Consider the following 21,129-nt stretch of genomic DNA (forward strand, 5'->3'; position numbering starts at 1 on the left):
TATCCTTAGGGAGACCCCTGTCAGACACTCCTATCCTTAGGGAGCACCCTGTCAGACACTCCTATCCTTAGAGAGCCCCCTGTCAGACACTGACCCACTACTATCCTTAGGGAGACCCCTGCCAGACACTCCTATCCTTAGGGAGCCTCGTGTCAGACACTGACCCACTCCTATCATTAGGGAGACCCCTGCCAGACACTCCTATCCTTAGGGAGACCCCTGCCAGACACTCCTATCCTTAGGGAGCCTCCTGTCAGACACGGACCCACTCCTATCCTTAGGGAGACCCCTGTCAGACACTCCTATCCTTAGAGAGACCCCTGTCAGACACTGACCCACTACTATCCTTAGGGAGACCCCTGCCAGACACTCCTATCCTTAGGGAGCCCCTGTCAGACACTCCTATCCTTAATGACCACTCCTATCCTTAGGGAGACCCCTGCTAGACACTCCTATCCTTAGAGAGCCCCCTGTCAGACACTCCTATCCTTAGGGAGACCCCTGCCAGACACTCCTATCCTTAGGGAGCCCCCTGCCAGACACGCCTATCCTTAGAGAGCCCCCTGTCAGACACTCCTATCCTTAGAGAGACCCCTGTCAGACACTCCTATCCTTAGGGAGACCCCTGCCAGACACTCCTATCCTTAGAGAGACCCCTGTCAGACACTCCTATCCTTAGGGAGACCCCTGTCAGACACTCCTATCCTTAAGGAGACCCCTGCCAGACACTCCTATCCTTAGAGAGCCCCCTGTCAGACACTCCTATCCTTAGGGAGACCCCTGCCAGACACTCCTATCCTTAGGGAGCCCCCTGCCAGACACTCCTATTCTTAGAGAGCCCCCTGTCAGACACTACTATCCTTAGAGAGCTCCCTGTCAGACACTCCTATCCTTAGGGAGACCCCTGCCAGACACTCCTATCCTTAGAGAGCCCCCTGTCAGACACTGACCCACTACTATCCTTAGAGAGCCCCCTGTCAGACACTGACCCACTACTATCCTTAGAGAGCCCCCTGGGATGTATTTATATGTCAACTTACCCATGTTTTTCAGCAACAGTTGTCGACAACCATCCACCTCCCCACCACCACCACCATCTATAACAGTGGTTCTTAATCTGGGTTCGATCGAACCCCAGGGGTTCGGTGAGTCAGTCTCGGGGGTTCGGCGGAGGTCAAGACACACACCCGACTCATATGATTCGTGATGACACGCCCCGCTTGGCCATCATTGGCTGCAGGTGATCACGCAACATCGCTTGGCCTGTCTGTGCTGCAGGGAATTTGGCGCGCTCAGTAGTCGAATTGTGACTGTCGTGATGGTACGTCGTGTGATTTCTTTCTTAATATTTTAATCCCTTCATACTAACTATGTCGAGCAAAAAAAGAAAGTGGTCGGACGAATATGTACAATATGGATTCACATGTATAACGGAACGTGATGAGAGTCAGCGTCCTAACTGCATGATTTGCAATGCCAAGTTGAGCAATTCTAGTCTAGCACCGGCAAAACTAAGAGAACACTTCCTTAAGCTGCATGGAGATGGACAATACAAGAACACAACGCTCGCTGAATTCAAGGTGAAGAGAGCCATTTTTCTAATTAAGAAGGGTTCGGTGAATGCGCATATGAAACTGGTGGGGGTCAGTACCTCCAACAAGGTTAAGAACCACTGATCTATAATAACCTTAAGGCCCGTCATTTGGAACGCCTTTCCCCCAGCAGGGCGGTTTCGATGTCATCTGCACAGCAAAGTGCTACTTGTCATCAGCATCTGACTTCGAGGAGCATTCCTCGCAGACAAGGCCATACCCTAAACTATTTAACTAAATTACATATTGCATTCTGTCTCTGTTATTTAAACAGTTAAGCCAGTACTGAATTTAACTCAAGCTTTGTTTATTTGAATCGGCTGTGTAATGAAGTAAAAAAACTAAATATGCACCCCTTGGGGTCTTCAGATCCGAGTTTTGGAAACGCTGACCTAAAGAATAAGGTAACATGGCAATAGTGTGGTTTCAGGGATGTTTTTCTCATTGTGTAAAGCAGCCTTTCTTAAAGTATGGGTCGGACATGTTAATGGTTGGTCGCAACGTGTCATTGTAAATTCATAATTATTTAATTGTTTACTGGAATTGATTTGGCCAAATGCATCGGCACTCTATGCTTAGCAGCGCTCTCTGCTCAGTTTGGCAGCTTCGCGAGAGGGAGATGCCCGTGTTCTTCGCGGTTAACCTGATCTTTTTTTCTGCAGTTTTCTTGAAGATCACTTCTCGACCCACACGCTGCAGCGCGGTCGTTCAGCAGCAGATGATGCGCCGTCAGCCACTGACTTGTCATTCCCACTCGCCGCTGTATCAAATGGTGTCAAGCTCTGACTGAGCTCAATCATCACGAAACGCACATACAGCGATGCGTTTCTCTCTCTTGGTTTCACACAAACTTTGAGAAATAACGAGGAGCGCCCACAATGCGTTTTGTGCGGGGAAGTGCATAGTAACGAGTCTCGCAACACGAACAAATGAATATAATGACACGTCCTGACCGAACATCCAGAGCATGACGGTGAACCCAGGGAGTTAGTTCAGAACAGGGCAGAATGCTTCAGGAAACAGTTCTTCAACAGTGGAAGAGTTAGTCAGCTAGCAAGGCATTGTTGTCATTTTATAACAGGTGATGATAAGCAGAAATAAGGCAGTACTATCTCTCATAGTAGTAGATGTGAGTTTCTCTTTTAAACAATCCCCTGGCCTTGTACACAGCTAATAGCTAACGTTAGCTAAAGCAAGCTAGCTAGCTACTGATAGTGCCACCGTAAGTAACAGTAAATACAGATGAAGATGAAAAAGGATCAGAACGACTGTACAGAACTACTGTACATAGATTGGAAACACCTGTGTGGTTTGATCAATTTATTCCAGTTCAGAATAATACAAATAGTTATTGTACTTTAACAGAAACAGTTCCTACTTAGACTTTTATTCAACAATACTTTCTACAGTAAGATGCACAGTAGGCCTGACCATGTTTCATCTGTACTGTTACTTAGGGTTGCACTATCAAAAACTGAGCCTGTGTGTGTTCTGTTATACATCTGTGTGATGTGATCAATCCGTTTATTCCAGTTCACAATGAAAATGATTTATTGTATTTTAACAGCAACAGTTTTTTTATGGGGAAAAATAAACATGAATAGGCTTTATATGTGTATTTAATGTCAATGTTATTTGTTTTTGTTTATATTGCATTTGTTTTAGGCATAAGGGCAATGAAATCAACCAATATTTACACAAAGTTGCATATTTTAATAAGCTTGGGTCCCAGGAAAACACCACATTTTTTATTTGGGTTCCAGGCTGAAAAAGGTTTAAGAACCCCTGGTGTAAAGGGTGGGCACAGTCAGACAGGATGGACTTCCCACTGTCCAGACCAACTGGTACAAACACTTATTTAACCTTACGGCCATTGCCCATTACAGGGAAGAGGAGGAGGTAGGCTAGTCTGAACTGGAACTGTTAGCATTGTCCTTGGATGTCATGACATGGGGATGATGATGGTAATGTGAGGTTGATAGTGGTGAAGACTTTGCTGATGATGATTTTGGTCAGCATATTTATGTTTTGTCACCATCTAAACAAATAATAGTCCGCTTGGACTGGCCGACCAAAAGGTCAAACGAGCTGCCCCTGGACCAAGGTAAGGTTTCCGTCTCCCTGGGAATTCAACACTAGGTCCATGAACTGATTTCTCACATAAATGCATACATTCATTCAGGTTACAGACCATGCAACTAGGCTTAGCACCCCTAGACAAAGCGAGTGCAACAACATCCGTGGGTTAGTTACTGGGTTGGTAACACTTGATGAAGTTCTGGATCCATACGTGCTAAGAGACGAGATAGAACTGGGATCGGAACCGGAACCAAAAGCTCCACCCTCTCCAAGTTACAGGCAAGTCTAGAGGCCAAATGACCGACATTGTAAATATGTGGAAATCATAGACCTGGAACTAAAATGTCTTTACACAATGAGAGCAGTGGAAAGGCTTCTCTCCTAAATGTTTTATTTCATGTAATTTCAGGTGCTTAACTGGTTAAAACTCTTTCCACATTGAGAACATTAGTAAGGCTTTTCTCCCGTGTGTGTCCTCTCATGTTTTTTCTGGTTCCCTAACCCCCTAAAACTCTTTCCACAGTGGGAGCATTGGTAGGGCTTCTCTCCTGTGTGTATTCTCTTGTGCTCTTTTAGGCTCTCTAACACAGTAAAACTCTTTCCACATTGGGAACATTGGAAAGGCTTTTCTCCTGAGTGTGTCCTCTCATGAACTTTTAGGTTACCTATCTGGGTAAAACCCTTTCCACACTGGGAACATTGGAAAGGCTTCTCTCCTGTGTGTGTTCTCTCATGTTGCTTTAAGGTCCCTAACCACCTAAAACTCCTTCCACAGTGGGAACAGGGGTATGGCTTATCTCCAGAGTGTATTCTCTCATGTTTCTTCAGGTTCCCTAAATGGGTAAAATTCTTTCCACACAGGGAGCAGTGGAAAGGCTTTTCTCCTGTGTGTTTCGTCTTATGCTCTTTAAGGTTTCGTGACGTGGTAAAAGCCTTTCCACACTGAGAACAATGGTGGGGTTTCTCCCCTGTATGTGTCCTTTCATGTTCCTTCAGGTTCTCTAACTGAGTAAAATTCTTTCCACAATAGGAACATTGGTAAGGCTTCACTCCAGAGTGTATTCTCTCATGCTTTTTCAGATTCCCTAACCGGTTAAAACTCTTTCCACACTGGGAGCAGTGGTGGGGCTTCTTTCCCGTGTGTATTATTGTATGTTCTTTCAGGTTCCCTAACCGGTTAAAACCCTTTCCACACTGGGAGCATTGGAAGGGCTTTTCTCCTGCGTGTGTCCTCTCATGCTTTTTTAAATCCTGTGAACATAAATATCCTTTTTCACACTGAAAGCATTGAAAAGGCTTTTCTTCTTTGTGTGTCCTCTCATGCTGTTTTAGGTTCTGTAACTTGGAAAAATGCTTTCCACACTGGGAGCAGTGGTGTCGTCTGGCTGGATTGGGCATCTCTGGGTCTGGTTCCCCTGATGGACTCTTCCCGTTGTGAGAGTGTGGTCTTTCTCCTGTCAAAGACAACAGATTATTTAGTTAAATACTAAACAGAGACCTGAATGAAAGCTCCACATGATAAAACTATCTTCCTATGAGGTTTAATCCAGACTAGATCCCCCCCAATGAAGGGTAATTTAGAAAGAGATATTTATAATAATAATTGTAATTTATAATCTTATTTTATCTGAATATTTAATCTTTATATTAATCTAATCTATAATCTTCCTGAACATCATCTGGAATCGAGTGAATCATTTAATTGGATTCCTTTAGTTGGATTCATTTTCATATTATCACACCGATCTCGACAAACCATTTCTGTATGGACCTGGCTTTGTGCACTGGGGGGCATGTTCATGCTGAAACAGGAAAGGGCCTTCCCATAACTGTTGTCACAAAGATGGAAGCACAGAATCGTCGAAATAAGATAAGGGGCCTAGCCTGAACCATGAAAAACAGCCCGAGACCATTATTCCTCCTCCACCAAACTTTACCGTTGGCACTATGCATTGGGGCAGGTAACGTTCTCCTGAAATCCGCCAAACCCAGATTCTTCCGTCGGACTTCCAGATGGTGTAGCGTGATTCATCACTCCAGAGAACGCGTTTCCACTACCCCAGAGTCCAATGGTGATGAGCTTTACACCACTCCAGCCAACGCTTGGCATTGAGCATAGTGATCTTAGGCTTGTGTGTGGCTGCTCAGCCATGGAAACCCATTTCATGAAGCTTCCGGAGGCAGTTTGGAACTCGGTAGTGAGTGTTGCAACCAAGGACAGACGATTTTTACACGCTAAGCGCATCAGCACTTGGCGGTCCCGTTCTGTGTGCTTGCGTGGCCTACCACTTTGCGGCTAAGCCGTTGTCGATCCTAAATGTTTCCACATCACAATAACAACATTTACAGTTGACCCAGGTAGCTCTAGCAGGGCAGAAATTCTACAAGCTGACTTGTTGGAAAGGTGGCATCCTATGACTGAGTCACGTTGAAAGTCACTGAGCTCTTCAGTAAGGCCATTCTACTACCAATGGTTGTCTATGGAGATTGCATGGCTGTGTGCTTGATTTTGTACACCTGTCAGCAACGGGTGTAGCTGAAATAGCCGAATCCACTCATTTGAAGGGGTGTCCACATACTTTTGCATATATAGTGTAATTTCAATGCACTTTTGTGATTCAAGAGAAGAGCCTTCAACTATAAGGTGTTTTCTTTTAGCTCTCCTAGCTTTGCAGTTGAGGAACTGAAGCCCAATTGTCGTTTTTTGTTTGGAACACAGCCCTGCTTCCCCACCAACACACAATTACTGTTGTTGTTTACACAATCTAAAAAACATTCCATTATAAATCGGAATCTGGGTCAGGTGGGCGTCATTTGAATGCTTATTATATTGCCAAAATGGATAAGCTATAAACTACAATTTTACAGTGTTAGGCTTTCACAAGGCACTTCAGACAAACAGATTGTCATTTTTCTTCACAATACAACAAACATAGGCTCATTCTGTTCAGGACAACCCAGGGTATGTTTACGGACATATTCAATCTCTCCCTATTCCAGCCTGCTGTCCCCACATGCTTCAAGATGGCCACCATTGTTCCTGTACCCAAGAAAGCCAAGATAACTGAACTAAATGACTCCCGCCCCGTAGCACTCACTTCTGTCATCATGAAGTGCTTCGAGAGACTAGTCAAGGAGCATTTCACCTCCACCCTACCTGACACCCTAGACCCACTTCAATTTGCTTACCGGGTCCATAGACGATGCAATCGCCATCACACTGCCCTATTCCATCTAGACCAGAGGAATACCGCAATGGCATTCAACACCATAGTACCCTCCAAACTCATCATTAAGCTTGAGTCCCTGGGTCTTGACCCTGTCCTGTGCAACTGGGTCCTGGACTTCCTGACGGGACGCCCCCAGGTGATGAAGGTAGGAAACAACATCTCCACTCCGCTGATCCTCAACACTGGGGCCCCACAAGGGTGCGTTCTCAGCCCCCTCCTGTACTCCCTGTTCACCCACGACTGCATGGCCAACTCAATCATCAAGTTTGCAGACGACACAACAGTGGTAGGCTTGATTACCAACAATGACGAGACTGCCTACAGGGAGGAAGTGAGGGCCCTCAGAGTGTGGTGTCAGGAAAATAACCTCTCACTCAATGTCAGCAAAACAAAAGAGATGATTGTGGACTTCAGGAAACAGCAGAGGGAGCACCCCTCTATCCACATCGACGGGACAGTAGTGGAAAGGTGGAAAGTTTTAAGATCCTCTGTGTTCAAATCACCGACAAACTGAAATGGTCCACGCACACAGACAGTGTGGTGAAGGCTGAACCTCAGGAGGCTGAAGAAATTTGGCTTGTCATCTAAAACACTCACAAACTTTTACAGATGCACAATCGAGAGCATCCTGTCGGGCTATATCACCGCCTGGTACGGCAACTGCACCGCCCACAACCGCAGGGCTCTCCAGAGGGTGGTGCGGTCTGCACAACGCATCACCGGGGGAAAACTACCTGCCCTCCAGGACACCTACACCACCCGATGTCACAGGAAGGCCAAAAAGATCATCAAGGACAACAACCACCCGAGCCACTGCCTGTTCTCCCCGCTTCCATTCAGAAGGCGAGGTCAGTACAGGTGCATCAAAGCTGGGACCAAGAGACAGAAGCTATTTTTCAATCTCAAGGCCATCAGACTGTTAAACAGCCATCACTAGCACAGTGAGGTGGCTGCCTACAAACTTGATATCATTGGCCACTTTAATAAATGGAACACTAGTCACTTTAATAATTGCACTTTAAGAATGTTTAAATATCTCGCATTACTTATCTCTTATGTATATACTGTATACTGAATCCTACACTACCTATTGCATCTTAGCCACTCTGTCACTGCTCATCCATATAATTTATATTTATATATTCTCATCCCATTCCTTTACTAGATTGTGTGTATTAGGTTTTGTTGTGGAATTGTTAGATATTAGGTTTTGTTGTGGAATTGTTAGATATTACCTGTTAGATACTGCTGCACTGTCGGATCTAGAAGCATAAGCATTTCGCTACACTCACAATAACATCTGCATGTGACCAATAACATCTGCTAACCATGTGTATGTCACCAATAACATCTGCTAACCATGTGTATGTAACTTTACTTTTGATGCAAATCAAAGATTTAAAAAATAGGCCAGATGTTTTTAGAATAATTCGTATTTTTAGCTTGATGTTGACAATCCATGAAAAAAGTTATTGCAGATCAGAGATTTAAATGCATCTTTTTTGTCTTGATGTGTTTCAGTAAAATCAACACTTAGATGCAAATCAAAGGTTGTAAAAGTAGGCAAGGCTTGTTTTGAATAATTTAATATAATGTTAACATTTTAATGTTGGATATAAAAACAACTGTACTTCGGTTACTTACTGGTGTTAATCAGATCTCCTGTCTCCTCCTCTTCTTCTTCTTCCAATGTGACAGTTATCTCTCCCTCCACTCCAAAAACTGCATCCTCCTCCTCCTCTTTTTTTACATCACAGATATAAAAACCTTTGGTAACATCTCCCTCCTCTTTCACTCTGATCTCTCCTTTGTCTTCATTCACTGAAACGTCTTTCTCTTCTTCTTTCACGGTAACAGCCTCACCCTCTACTTCTATTTTAACAGTCTCTTCTTCTTTCACTGTAACAGCCTCACCCTCTACTTGTTTTTGTATTGTAACAGCCTCCTCTTCCTTCTCCTCTTTCACCAGAGCTTCTTTCTCCGTCCACCAGACCTCTTCTTTAGTATGGGGACAGTATCTTAGTGAGCTCATGGTCGAGGACGTTAGCTAGCTAATTAGCTAGTTAGCATTAGCGATTAGACTAGTGATAGGCTAATTTAACCAGCCAGCTAGCTAACAACGTACATATGAAATTAAATTGGGTAACTGGTAGACGTGTGTTTAAAACACAATGGCTAATATACACCGAAACATTATAAAGACCTTGAACATTTCGGCGAGGTGGCTAACTGTTGTTGTTGTTGAAGTGTCCCGTCCACTAGATTATACGTCACGCCAGTAGCATCGCGAGAAATACGAACATCGCTAACTGCCGACTAGAGTGGGAACGCAGTTAAGGAAAATATTTTATTTTCAGACAAAAAGTTTATTATAGAAGTCAATATTATATGGAAACGTACAAAGAGAAGCATGTTTTCATCCATTGGTGCAGATTTTTATTGAGTGAGAATTTAAATGCAATACTACTGCACATCTGCATTTAAGATAATTTCATATTAATTCACCTAAACATATATTACAATTAACAACTATGTCTATACTGCTCCTACATGGTGTAACAATACATCATGTAGATGTATATAATGAACAGACTAGGTCTATACTGCTCCTACATGGTGAAACAATACATCATGTAGATGTATATAATGAACAGACTAGGTCTATACTGATCCTACATGGTGTAACAATACATCATGTAGATGTATATAATGAACAGACTAGGTCTATACTACATCATGTAGATGTACACTACCAGTCAAACGTTTGGATGCACCTAATCATTCAAGGATTTTTCTTTCTTTTTACTATTTTATACATTGTATAAAAATAGTGAAAACATCAAAACTATAAAATAACACATATGGAATCATGTAGTAACCAAAAAAAGTGTTAAACAAATCAAAATATATTTTCTTGAAAGATTCTTCAAAGTAGCCACCCTTCACCTTGATGACAGATTTATTTTTAACACACTGCTATGACACCTCATCAACCTGAAAGGGCTGGGGCTAAACCTTTACATTTCCCATCTGCAGTCATCAATCCTCTCTCAACCAAACCAGCATGGAACCCTAGAGATGTGTTATTGACTGTGAGTATGGACCAGCATGGAACCCTAGAGATGTGTTATTGACTGAGTATGGACCAGCATGGGACCCTAGAGATGTGTTATTGACTGAGTACGGACCAGCATGGAACCCTAGAGATGTGTTATTGACTGTGTGTATCACATGAATGTGGTGTGTTGTGGCCAAGGTACACTATATATTAAAAAAAGTATGTGGACACCCCTTCAAATGAGTGGATTCTGCTATTTTCAGCCAGACCCGCTGTTGACAGGTGTATAAAATCAAGCACACAGCCTTGCAATCTCCATAGACAAACATTGGCCCTTTCTGAAGAGCTCAGTGACTTTCAATGTGGCACCGTCATAGGATGCCACCTTTCCATCAAGTCAGTTTGTCAAATTTCTGCCCCGGTCAACCGTAAGTGCTGTTATTGTGAAGTGGAAACTTCTTGTATCAACAACGGCTCAGCCGCAAAGTAGTAGGAGAGTACTGAAGCACGTAGCGCGTAAAAATCGTCTGCAACGTCAACACAAGAACTGTTCTTCGGGAGTTTCATGAAATGGGTTTCCTTGGACGAGTAGCCGCACACAAGCCTAAAATCACCATGCGCAATGCCAAGCATCGGCTGGAGTGGTGTAAAGCTCGCCTCCATTGGACTCTGGAGCAGTGGAAACACATTCTCTGGAGTGATGAATCATGCTTCAACATCTGGCAGACCGACGGATGAGTCTGGGTTTGGCGGATGCCAGGAAAACGCTACCTGTCCCAAAGCATAGAGCCAAAGTTTGGTGGAGGAGGAATAATGGTCTGGGGCTGTTTTTCATGGTTCGGGCTGGGCCCCTTAGTTCCAGTGAAGGGAAATCTTAACGCTACAGCATGCAATGACATTCTAGATGATTCTATGCTTCCACCTTTGTAGCAACAGTTTGGGGAAGGCCCTTTCCTGTTTCAGCATGACAATGCTTGGTGCACAAAGCGAGGTCCATACAGAAATGGTTTGTCGAGATCGGTGTGGGAAAACTTGACTGGCCTGCACAGAGCCCTGACCTCAACCCCATTGAACACCGTTGGGATGGATTGGAACGCCGACTGCGAGCCAGGCCTAATCGACCAACATCAGCGTCTGACCTCACTAATGCTCTTGTGGCTGAATGGAAGCAAGTCCCTGCAGCAATGTTCAAACATCTAGTGGAAAGCATTCCCAGAAGAGTGGAGGCTGTTATAGCAGCAAAAGGGGGGTACCAACTCCATATTAATGCCCATGATTTTGGAATAAGATCTTTGACAACAGGTGTCCACATACTTTTGGTCATGTAGTGTAACTCTTTAGTATTGTTATCACCTCTGATTAAGAGTTCTACATAATATTCTGCTAGAAACCTTAACAAGTGTTGATTCATATTGTATATATACAGTCGTGGCCAAAAGTTTTGAGAATGACACAAATATTAATTTCCACAAAGTTTGCTGCTTCAGTGTCTTTAGATATTTTTGTCAGATGTTACTCTGGAATACTGAAGTATAATTACAAGCATTTCATAAGTGTCAAAGGCTTTTATTGACAATTACATGAAGTTGATGCAGAGTCAATATTTGCAGTGTTGACCCTTCTTTTTCATATATGCAAATTGCCATCATACAAACCGAAGCAGCTGACTTTGTGAAAATTAATATTTGTGTCATTCTCAAAACCTTTGGCCAGGACTGTAGATTTGGAACTTTGTTGAAGTGTATTTCATTTACTGCCCATGTAGATATGCCTTGTTTGACACTGTTTCAGTTTCCTTTCAATAACCTAGGAAAGCCATCCTTGCATCTACAATCATCTATCCACCAATGAAGCCAAACCTGTTTTAATAAAAGATCAAAGGCTACCCAGACATACCCATTGGGTTACCACCCACCCAGCCTACCCAGACTTAGAGATATTTTTAATTGACCATGTCTCGGGATGAAAAAAAACAAGAGTAGGCCTATTTGGTTTCATATAAATAATGTCAGTCAGGTTTCATATAAACAATATAATTTATATTTGTGAGTCAGGTTTCAAATAAAGAATATGATTTCACAACACACATTTCCGATCAAAAACATAAGTCAGAGCACAGCCTCTCTATTCTCTCATGTGATTTCAGGTCTTCTGACTGGGAAAACGTTTTTCCACAATAAGAGCAGCGGAAAGGCTTCTCTCCTGAATGTGTTCCTTCATGTGATTTCAGGTGCTCCAACTGGTTGAAACGCTTTTCACATTGGGAGCAGTGGTAAGGCATCTCTCCTCTGTGTGTCCACTCATGCGAATTCAGACTCCCTAACCAGGTAAAACTCTTTCCACATTGGGAGCAATGGTAAGGCTTCTCTCCAGAGTGTATTCTATTATGTATTTTCAGGTTCCCTACCTGGGTGAAACTCTTCTCACACTGAGAACATTGGTAAGGCTTTTCTCCTGTGTGTGTCCTCGCATGACTTTTTAGGTCCCCTGATCTTGAAAATCTCTTTTCACATTGGGAGCAGTGGTAAGGCTTTTCTCCTGTGTGTGTCCTCTCATGCTCTTTTAAGTGCCCTAACCGGGTAAAACTTTTTCCACACTTGGAACATTGGAATGGCTTTTCTCCAGAGTGTAGTTTCTCATGCCTTTTCAGGTTGACTAACACAGTAAAACTCTTTCCACACTGGGAACATTGGAAAGGCTTTTCTCCTGTGTGTGTTCTCTCATGCTGTTTTAGGTACCCTAACCAGGTAAAACTCTTTCCACAGTGGGAACAGTGATGCGGTCTTGCTGGTTTGGGCGTCTCTGGTTCTGGTTCCCCTGAAGGACTCTTCCCGCTGTCAGAGTGAGAGTCTGGTCTCTCTCCTGCCAAAGACAAGGTATGTAGTTAAACAGAGACCTGAATGATACCTCCACATGGTAAAACTGTCTTCCTATTAGGGTTGATTTCCCAGAATTCCCAGGCTTTTCAGAAATCCTGGTTTGGTGGATTTTGGATTTCCTGCTTATTCGCTAATGATTCTGGGCATCTTGGAAAACCAGGAAAATAATAAATATAGCTGCAAGCAGCATTGTAACAGGATGCTGTCTTATGAGCGGGCTGAAAGAGACCGTTGCATGGAAGCATTAAACATCCTCCCTTGTGGACTCCTAACAATTCAAAACAATTAAATGGGTCAAGGTTCAAGTTGATTAAGAGAAGAGAAGTGGAGTTATTAGGGTTTAATAGAAAACACTTTTTATGTTTTACAAAGATGCATTTTACTACTACCACCACCACTACTACCACTGCTAATACTACTACTACCAGTACTACTGCTACAACCACTACCTCTGATACTACTACCTCTACCTCGACTACTACTACAACCGCTACTACTACCACAACTACTACTACTGCTGCTACTACTACCACCGCTAATATTACTACTACTGCTGCTGCTCCTACTACTACTACTACTGCTACTACTAATACTACCACCGCTACTCTTACTACCACCGCTCCTACCGTTACTGCTGCTACTATTACTACCACCACTACTACTACCATTACTACTGCTACAACTACTACTACTACTATTGCTACTACTACTACTACCACTATTGCTACTACTACTACTATTGCTGCTACTACTACCACTACTACTACCGCTACTACTACTACTGCTACTACTACTACTACTACTACTACTACTACTACTACCACTGCTACTACTACTACCACTGCTACTACCACTACTACTACTACTACCACTGCTACTACCACTACTACTACTACTACTGCAGCTACTACTACCACTACTTCCGCTACTGCTACTACCATTACTGCTGCTACTACTACACCTACTGCTACCACTACTACTACCACCACTACTACTACTGCAGCTGCTACCACTGCTACTACTGCTACCGCTACCACTGCTACCACTACCACTATCGCTACTACTGCTACCACTACCAGTACTACTTCTACCGCTACCAGTACAACTGCTACCCCTACCAGTACTACTACTACCCCTAGCAGTACTACTACTACCCCTAGCAGTACTACTACTACTACTACTACTACTACTACTGCTACTACTACTAATACTACTGCTACCACTACCGTTACTGCTACTACTACCGCTACTACTACCACCACCACTACTATTATATCTACTACTGCTACTACCAATACTGCTACTACTACTACCACCACCACTACTACTACTATTATATCTACTGCTACTACTACTATATCTACTACTGCTCAAATAAAATGTTATTTGTCACATGTGCTAAATACAACACGTGTAGACCTTACAGTGAAATGCTTACTTACAAGCCCTTAGCCAACAATGCAGTTAAGATAATATATTTTAAAAAGTAAGAGATTAGAATAACAAATAAAGAGCAGCAGTAAATAATAATAGCAGGGCTATACACAGAAGGGTGCTGGTACAGAGTCAATGTGGAGGCTATATACAGGGGGTACAGGTACAGAGTCAATGTGGAGGCTATATACAGGGGGTACAGGTACAGAGTCAAGGTGGAGGCTATATACAGGGGGAACCGGTACAGAGTCAATGTGGAGGCTATATACAGGAGGTACCGGTACAGAGTCAAGGTGGAGGCTATATACAGGAGATACCGGTACAGAGTCAAGGTGGAGGCTATATACAGGGGGTACCGGTACAGAGTCAATGTGGAGGCTATATACAGGGGGGTACCGTTACAGAGTCAATGTGGAGGCTATATACAGGAGGTACCGGTACAGAGTCAAGGTGGAGGCTATATACAGGGGGTACCGGTACAGAGTCAATGTGGAGGCTATATACAGGGGGGTACCGTTACAGAGTCAAGGTGGAGGCTATATACAGGGGGTACCGGTACAGAGTCAATGTGGAGACTATATACAGGAGGTACCGGTACAGAGTCAAGGTGGAGGCTATATACAGGAGGTACCGGTACAGAGTCAATGTGGAGGCTATATACAGGGGGAACTGGTACAGAGTCAATGTGGAGGCTATATACATGGGGTACCGGTACAGAGTCAATGTGGAGGCTATATACAGGGGGTACCGGTACAGAGTCAATGTGGAGGCTATATACAGGGGGTACCGGTACAGAGTCAATGTGGAGGCTATATACAGGGGTACCGGTACAGAGTCAATGTGGAGACTGTATACAGGGGGTACCGGTACAGAGTCAATGTGGAGGCTATATACATGGGGTACCGGTACAGAGTCAATGTGGAGGCTATATACAGGGGGTACCGGTACCGAGTCAATGTGGAGGCTATATACAGGGGGTACTGGTACAGAGTCAATGTGGAGACTATATACAGGGGGTACTGGTACAGAGTCAATGTGGAGACTATATACAGGGGGTACTGGTACAGAGTCAATGTGGAGGCTATATACAGGGGGTACCGGTACAGAGTCAATGTGGAGGCTATATACAGGGGGTACCAGTACAGAGTCAATGTGGAGGCTATATACAGGGGGTACTGGTACAGAGTCAATGTGGAGGCTATATACAGGGGGTACCAGTACAGTCAATGTGCAGGGGGCACCGGCGTCGAGGTAATTATGTACACGTAAGTAGAGTTATTAAAGTGGCCATGCATAGATAATAACAGACAGTTGCAGCAGCGTATGGGGGAGGGGGGGGGCAGTGTAAATAGTCTCGGTAGCCATTTGAATAGCTGTCTTATGGTTTGGGGGTAGAAGCTGGCTGTCCGGTACCGCTTGCCGTGCAGTACCACTATGACTAGGGTGGCTGTAGTCTATGACAATTTTTTGGGCCTTCCTCTTACACTGCCTGGTATAGAGGTCCTGGATGACAGGAAGTGTGGCCCCGGTGATGTACTGGGCCGTACGCACTACCCTCTGTAGTGCCTTGCGGTCGGAGGCTGAGCAGTTGCCATACCAGGCAGTGATACAACCCATCAGGATGCTCTCGATGGTGCAGCTGTAATACCTTTTGAGGATCTGAGGACCCATGCCAAATCTTTTCAGTCTCCTGAGGGGGAATAGGTTTTGTCGTGCCCTCTTCACGACTGTCTTGGTGTGCTTGGACCATGTTAGTTTGTTGGTGATGTGGACGCCAAAGAACTTGAAGCTCTCAACCTGCTCCACTACAGCCCCGTCGATGAGAATGGTGGCGTGCTCGGTCCTCCTTTTCCAGTAGTCCACAATAATCTCCTTTGTCTTGATCACGTTGAGAGAGAGGTCGTTGTCCTTGCACCACACGGTCAGGTCACTGACCTCCTCCCTATATGCTGTCTCATCGTTGATCAGGCCTACCCCTGTTGTCATCAGCAAACTTAATGATGGTGCACTAATACTACCACTACTACTACTGCTGCTGCTACTACCACTACTACTACTAGTACTACTGCTACTACCACTACTACTACTACTAGTACTACTGCTAGTACTACTGCTACTACCACTACTACTACTAGTACTACTGCTACTACCACTGCTACCACTACTACTACTACTGCTACTACCACTACTACTACTAGTACTACTGCTACTACCACTACTACTACTACTAGTACTACTGCTACTACCACTACTACCACTGCTGCTACTACCACTACTACTGCTACCACTACTACTACTATTACAGACATATATGATTAACAGACTACTACCACTACTACTGCTACCACTACTACTACTACCACTACTACTACTAGTACTACTACTACCACTACTACCACTACTATTACAGACATATATGATTAACAGACTACTACCACTACCGCCACCAAAAATAAACGTCCTCTCACTGTCAACTGCGTTCATTTTCAGCAAATATTTGTATGAACATAACAAATCACGCACAGAAAGAGCAGTATGGCTGGTGGCATTGTCATGCTGGAGGGTCATGCCAGGATGAGCCTGCAGGAAGGGTACCACATGAGGGAGGAGGATGTCTTCCCTGTAATGCACAGCGTTGAGATTGCCTGCAATGACAACAAGCACAGTCCGATGATGCTGTGACACACCGCCCCAGACCATGACGGACCCTCCACCTCCAAATCGATCCTGCTCCAGAGTACAGGCCTCGGTGTAACACTCATTCGTCGATAAACGCGAATCCAACCATCACCCCTGGTGAGACAAAACCGCAACTCCTTAGTGAAGAGCACTTTTTGCCAGTCCTGTCTGGTCCAGCGACGGTGGGTTTGTGCCCATAGGCGACGTTGTTGCCAGTGATGTCTGGGGTGAGGACCTTCCTTACAAAAGGCCTACAAGCCCTCAGTCCAGCCTCTCTCAGCCTATTGCGGACATTCTGAGCACTGATGGAGGGATTGTGCATTCCTGGTGTAACTCGGGCAGTTGTTGTTGCCATCCTGTACCTGTCCCGCAGGTGTGATGTTCAGATGTACCGATCCTGTGCAGGTGTTGTTACACGTGGTCTGCCACTGCGAGGATGATCAGCTGTCCGTCCTGTCTCCCTGTAGCGCTGTCTTAGGCGTCTCACAGTACAGACATTGCAATTTATTGCCCAGGCCACATCTGCAGTCCTCATGCCTCCTTGCAGCATGCCTAAGGCACGTTCACGCAGATGAGCAGGGACACTGGGCATCTTTCTTTTGGTGTTTTTCAGAGTCAGTAGAAAGGCCTCTTTAGTGTCCTACGTTTTCATAACTGTGACCTTAATTGCCTACCGTCTGTAAGCTGTTAGTGTCTTAACGACCGTTCCACAGGTGCATGTTCATTAATTGTTTATGGTTCATTGAACAAACATGGGAAATAGTGTTTAAACCCTTTACAATGAAGATCTGTGAAGTTATTTGGATTTTTACGGATTATCTTTGAAAGACAGGGTCCTGAAAAAGGGGCGTTTCTTTTTTTGCTGAGTTTACTACTACTAGAGACAGACATGATTAACAGACTATTACTGAGCAAAGCTCTATAATAATAGATAATGTCATGTTTACAGGCTGAGCAGAGCTCTATAATAATAGATAATGTCATGTTTATAGGCTGAGCAGAGCTCTATAATAATAGATAATGTCATGTTTATAGGCTGAGCAGAGCTCTATAATAATAGATAATGTCATGTTTATAGGCTGAGCAGAGCTCTATAATAATAGATAATGTCATGTTTATAGGCTGAGCAGAGCTCTATAATAATAGATAATGTCATGTTTATAGGCTGAACAGAGCTCTATATTAATAGATAATGTCATGTTTATAGGCTGAGCAGAGCTCTATAATAATAGATAATGTCATGTTTATAGGCTGAGCAGAGCTCTATAATAATAGATAATGTCATGTTTATAGGCTGAACAGAGCTCTATTATAGATAGATAATGTCATGTTTACAGGCTGATCAGAGCTCTATAATAATAGATAATGTCATGTTTACAGGCTGATCAGAGCTCTATAATAATAGATAATGTCATGTTTACAGGCTGATCAGAGCTCTATAATAATAGATAATGTCATGTTTACAGGCTGATCAGAGCTCTATAATAATAGATAATGTCATGTTTACAGGCTGAACAGAGCTCTATAATAATAGATAATGTCATGTTTACAGGCTGAACAGAGCTCTATAATAGATCATTAGGACTACAGTATTTAAATCCATGTCATTAATTTTAATGCATTTGATCCATCGTTAACCTTTTGTTGGTGGCCCGCTCTTTAATTGTATACAAACCTTACATTGTAGCTTTAACAATTCCTACAGTAAAGAACAACATATTCAAGTATAAAACGTCAATTGAACGCCCTTTGAAAACCACACATTAGTTCAACAAATGCTGAGTTCTGCCCGTTTGAGATAGTCCTACTCACTGGCGTTAATCAGCCCTCCCGTCTCCTTCTCCTCTTTCGATGTGCCATTTATCTCTCCCTCGTTAATTCCTCCAAAAACAGCATCCTCCTCTTCTTTTACTGTAACATCCTCCTCTTTCACTCTGATCGTGTCTTCCTCTTCTTTCACTGTAACAGCCTCACCCTCTACCTTTACTGTGACATCCTCTTCTTCCTTCTCCTCTTTCACAACAATGTTCAGCCACATGCCTTCTTTCTCCGTCCAGCAGACCTCCTCTCCTTTTGCAGGAGCAGAGTAGCTTAGTGAACTCATGGTCGGAGATGTTAGCTAGCTAACGTAACTAGTTCGCATGAGCGATTAGCCTAATTTAACCAGCCAGCTGACTAACAACGTAAATATGAAATTAAATGGGGCAACTAGATACGACAGAAGTGTATTCAAAGCAGAGTGGTTGATGCACCGAAAGTGTCTAAAGAGCTTGACTGTTTCGGGTATTTTGGCTAGCAAGATAACGAGGTGGATAACTAGCTGTTGTTATCGAGGAAGTGTTCCGTCCACTAGATTACGCGTCACACTGAAAGCATCGCCTGAAAGACACATCGCCAACTGCTGACTGGAGTGGTTAACGCAGTTGAGAAAAATATGTATTTTTATATTTGCATGTTGTATTTAAACGCAACATGCAAAAAAACAGTTCATATAAGGAAATCTGTCAATTGAAATAAATTCATTAGGCCCAAATCTATGGATTTCACATGACTGAGCAGGGGCTCATCCATGGGTGGACCTGGGATAGTGGATCTGGCATAGGCCCACCCACTTGCTCACTAACAGGGATGCAGGGATGTAAACAAATTTGTGCACAACAAATCAAATCAAATTGTATTTGTCAGAATACAACAGGTGTAGTAGACCTTACAGTGAAATGCTGAATACAACAGGTGTAGACCTTACAGTGAAATGCTGAATACAACAGGTGTAGACCTCACAGTGAAATGCTTACTTACAAGCCCTTAACCAACAATGCAGTTTTAAGAAAATACAAAAGAAAAGTAAGAGATAGAAGTAACAAATAATTAAAGAGCAGCAGGAAAACAACAATTGCGAGGCGATATCCAGGGGGTATAGAGTCAATGTGTGGGGGCACCGGTGTCGAAGTAATTGAGGTAATATTTACATGTAGGCAGAGTTATCAAAGTGACTATGCATAGATAATAACAGAGTAGCAGCAGCGTAGAAGAGGGGGGCAATGCAAATAGTCTGGGTAGCCATTCGATTAGATGTTCAGGAGTCTTATGGATTGGGGGTAAAAGCTGTTTGGAAGTCTATTGTTCCTAGACTTGGCGCTCCGGTACCGCTTGCCGTGCGGTAGCAGAGAGGACAGTCTTTGACTAGGGTGGCTGGAGTCTTTTTTTAGGGCTTTCCTCTGACACCGCCTGGTATAGAGGTCTTAGATGGCAGGAAGCTTGACCCTGGTGATGTACTGGGCCGTGCACACTACTCTGCAGTGCCCTGCGGTCGGAGGCCGAGCAGTTGCCATACCAGGCAGTGATGCAACCCGTCAGGATGCTCTCGATGGTGCAGCTGTAAAACCTTTTGAGGATCTGAGGACCCATGCCAAATATTTTCTCTCAAACATTGAGACATTTGAGAGAAATAAGCTCTTTTTGCACATGGAAAATTTCAGGGATCTTATATTTCAGCTCATGAAACTTGGGACCAACATTTTACATGTTGCGTTTATATTTTTGTTCAATGTATAAAACATAATGTAGATGTCAATAATGAACAGACTAGGTCGATACCGCTCCTACACAGTCTAACAATACATCATTGTTAGATGTATATAATGAACAGACTAGGTCTATACTGCTACTACAGTTTGTTGTTAAAAAGTGGGATTAAAGTGAATTTGTAAAAAATAGAATATTAGAAAAAGAAAAAGCGATTACAGCTGTGAGTCTTTCTGGGTGAGTCTCACAACTGGATTGTACAACATGTGCCCATTATTCTTTAAAAAAAATCTTCAAGCTCTGTCAAATTGGTTATTGATCATTTCATGACAACTATTTTCAGGTCTTGCCATAGATTTTCAAGCAGGTTTAAGTCAAAACTGTAACTCGGCCTCTCAGGAACATTCACTGTCTTCTTGGTAAGCAACTCCAACATATATTTGGCCTTGTGTTTTAGGTTATTATCCTGCTGAAAGGTGAATTCATCTCCCAGTATCTGGTGGAAAGCAGACTGAACCAGGTTTTCCTTTAGGATTTTGCCTGTGCTTAGCTCTACTCCGTTTATTTTTTATCCTGAAAAACTCCCCAGTCCATAACGATTACAAGCTTACCCATAACCTGCTGCAGCCACCACTATGCTTGAAAATATGGAG

General features: G+C 43.5%; 2 protein-coding genes across 2 annotated transcripts; both read right to left on the reverse strand.

Moving 5' to 3' along the window:
• Positions 1-3,284: 3,284 nt before the first annotated feature.
• LOC115178497 (zinc finger protein 436-like) lies at positions 3,285-8,757 on the reverse strand. The gene is made up of 2 exons (XM_029739710.1): positions 8,546-8,757; positions 3,285-5,125 (listed from the first exon to the last, which is right to left on the reverse strand). Exon 2 carries the CDS (start codon positions 5,067-5,069, stop codon positions 4,119-4,121), a length of 951 nt encoding a protein of 316 aa, XP_029595570.1. The 5' UTR covers positions 5,070-5,125; positions 8,546-8,757; the 3' UTR covers positions 3,285-4,118.
• A 3,219-nt stretch (positions 8,758-11,976) lies between these two features.
• Positions 11,977-19,335, reverse strand: LOC115178495 (zinc finger protein 239-like). Its single transcript, XM_029739707.1, has 2 exons — positions 18,764-19,335; positions 11,977-12,821 (listed from the first exon to the last, which is right to left on the reverse strand). Exons 1-2 carry the CDS (start codon positions 19,053-19,055, stop codon positions 12,055-12,057), a joined length of 1,059 nt encoding a protein of 352 aa, XP_029595567.1. The 5' UTR covers positions 19,056-19,335; the 3' UTR covers positions 11,977-12,054.
• Positions 19,336-21,129: the final 1,794 nt, after the last annotated feature.

This window comes from Salmo trutta, chromosome 38, assembly GCF_901001165.1.
Source record: "Salmo trutta chromosome 38, fSalTru1.1, whole genome shotgun sequence".
NCBI lineage: Eukaryota > Metazoa > Chordata > Actinopteri > Salmoniformes > Salmonidae > Salmo > Salmo trutta.

Coding starts and splice junctions, on each gene's coding strand:
- LOC115178497 (XM_029739710.1), bottom strand. CDS start 5,069: ATGCCCAATCCAGCCAGACGACACCACTGCTCCCAGTGTGGAAAGCAT.
- LOC115178495 (XM_029739707.1), bottom strand. CDS start 19,055: ATGAGTTCACTAAGCTACTCTGCTCCTGCAAAAGGAGAGGAGGTCTGC. Junction 12,822..18,763: donor GGGAGGGCTGATTAACGCCA/GTGAGTAGGACT, acceptor TGTCTTTGGCAG/GAGAGAGACCAGACTCTCAC.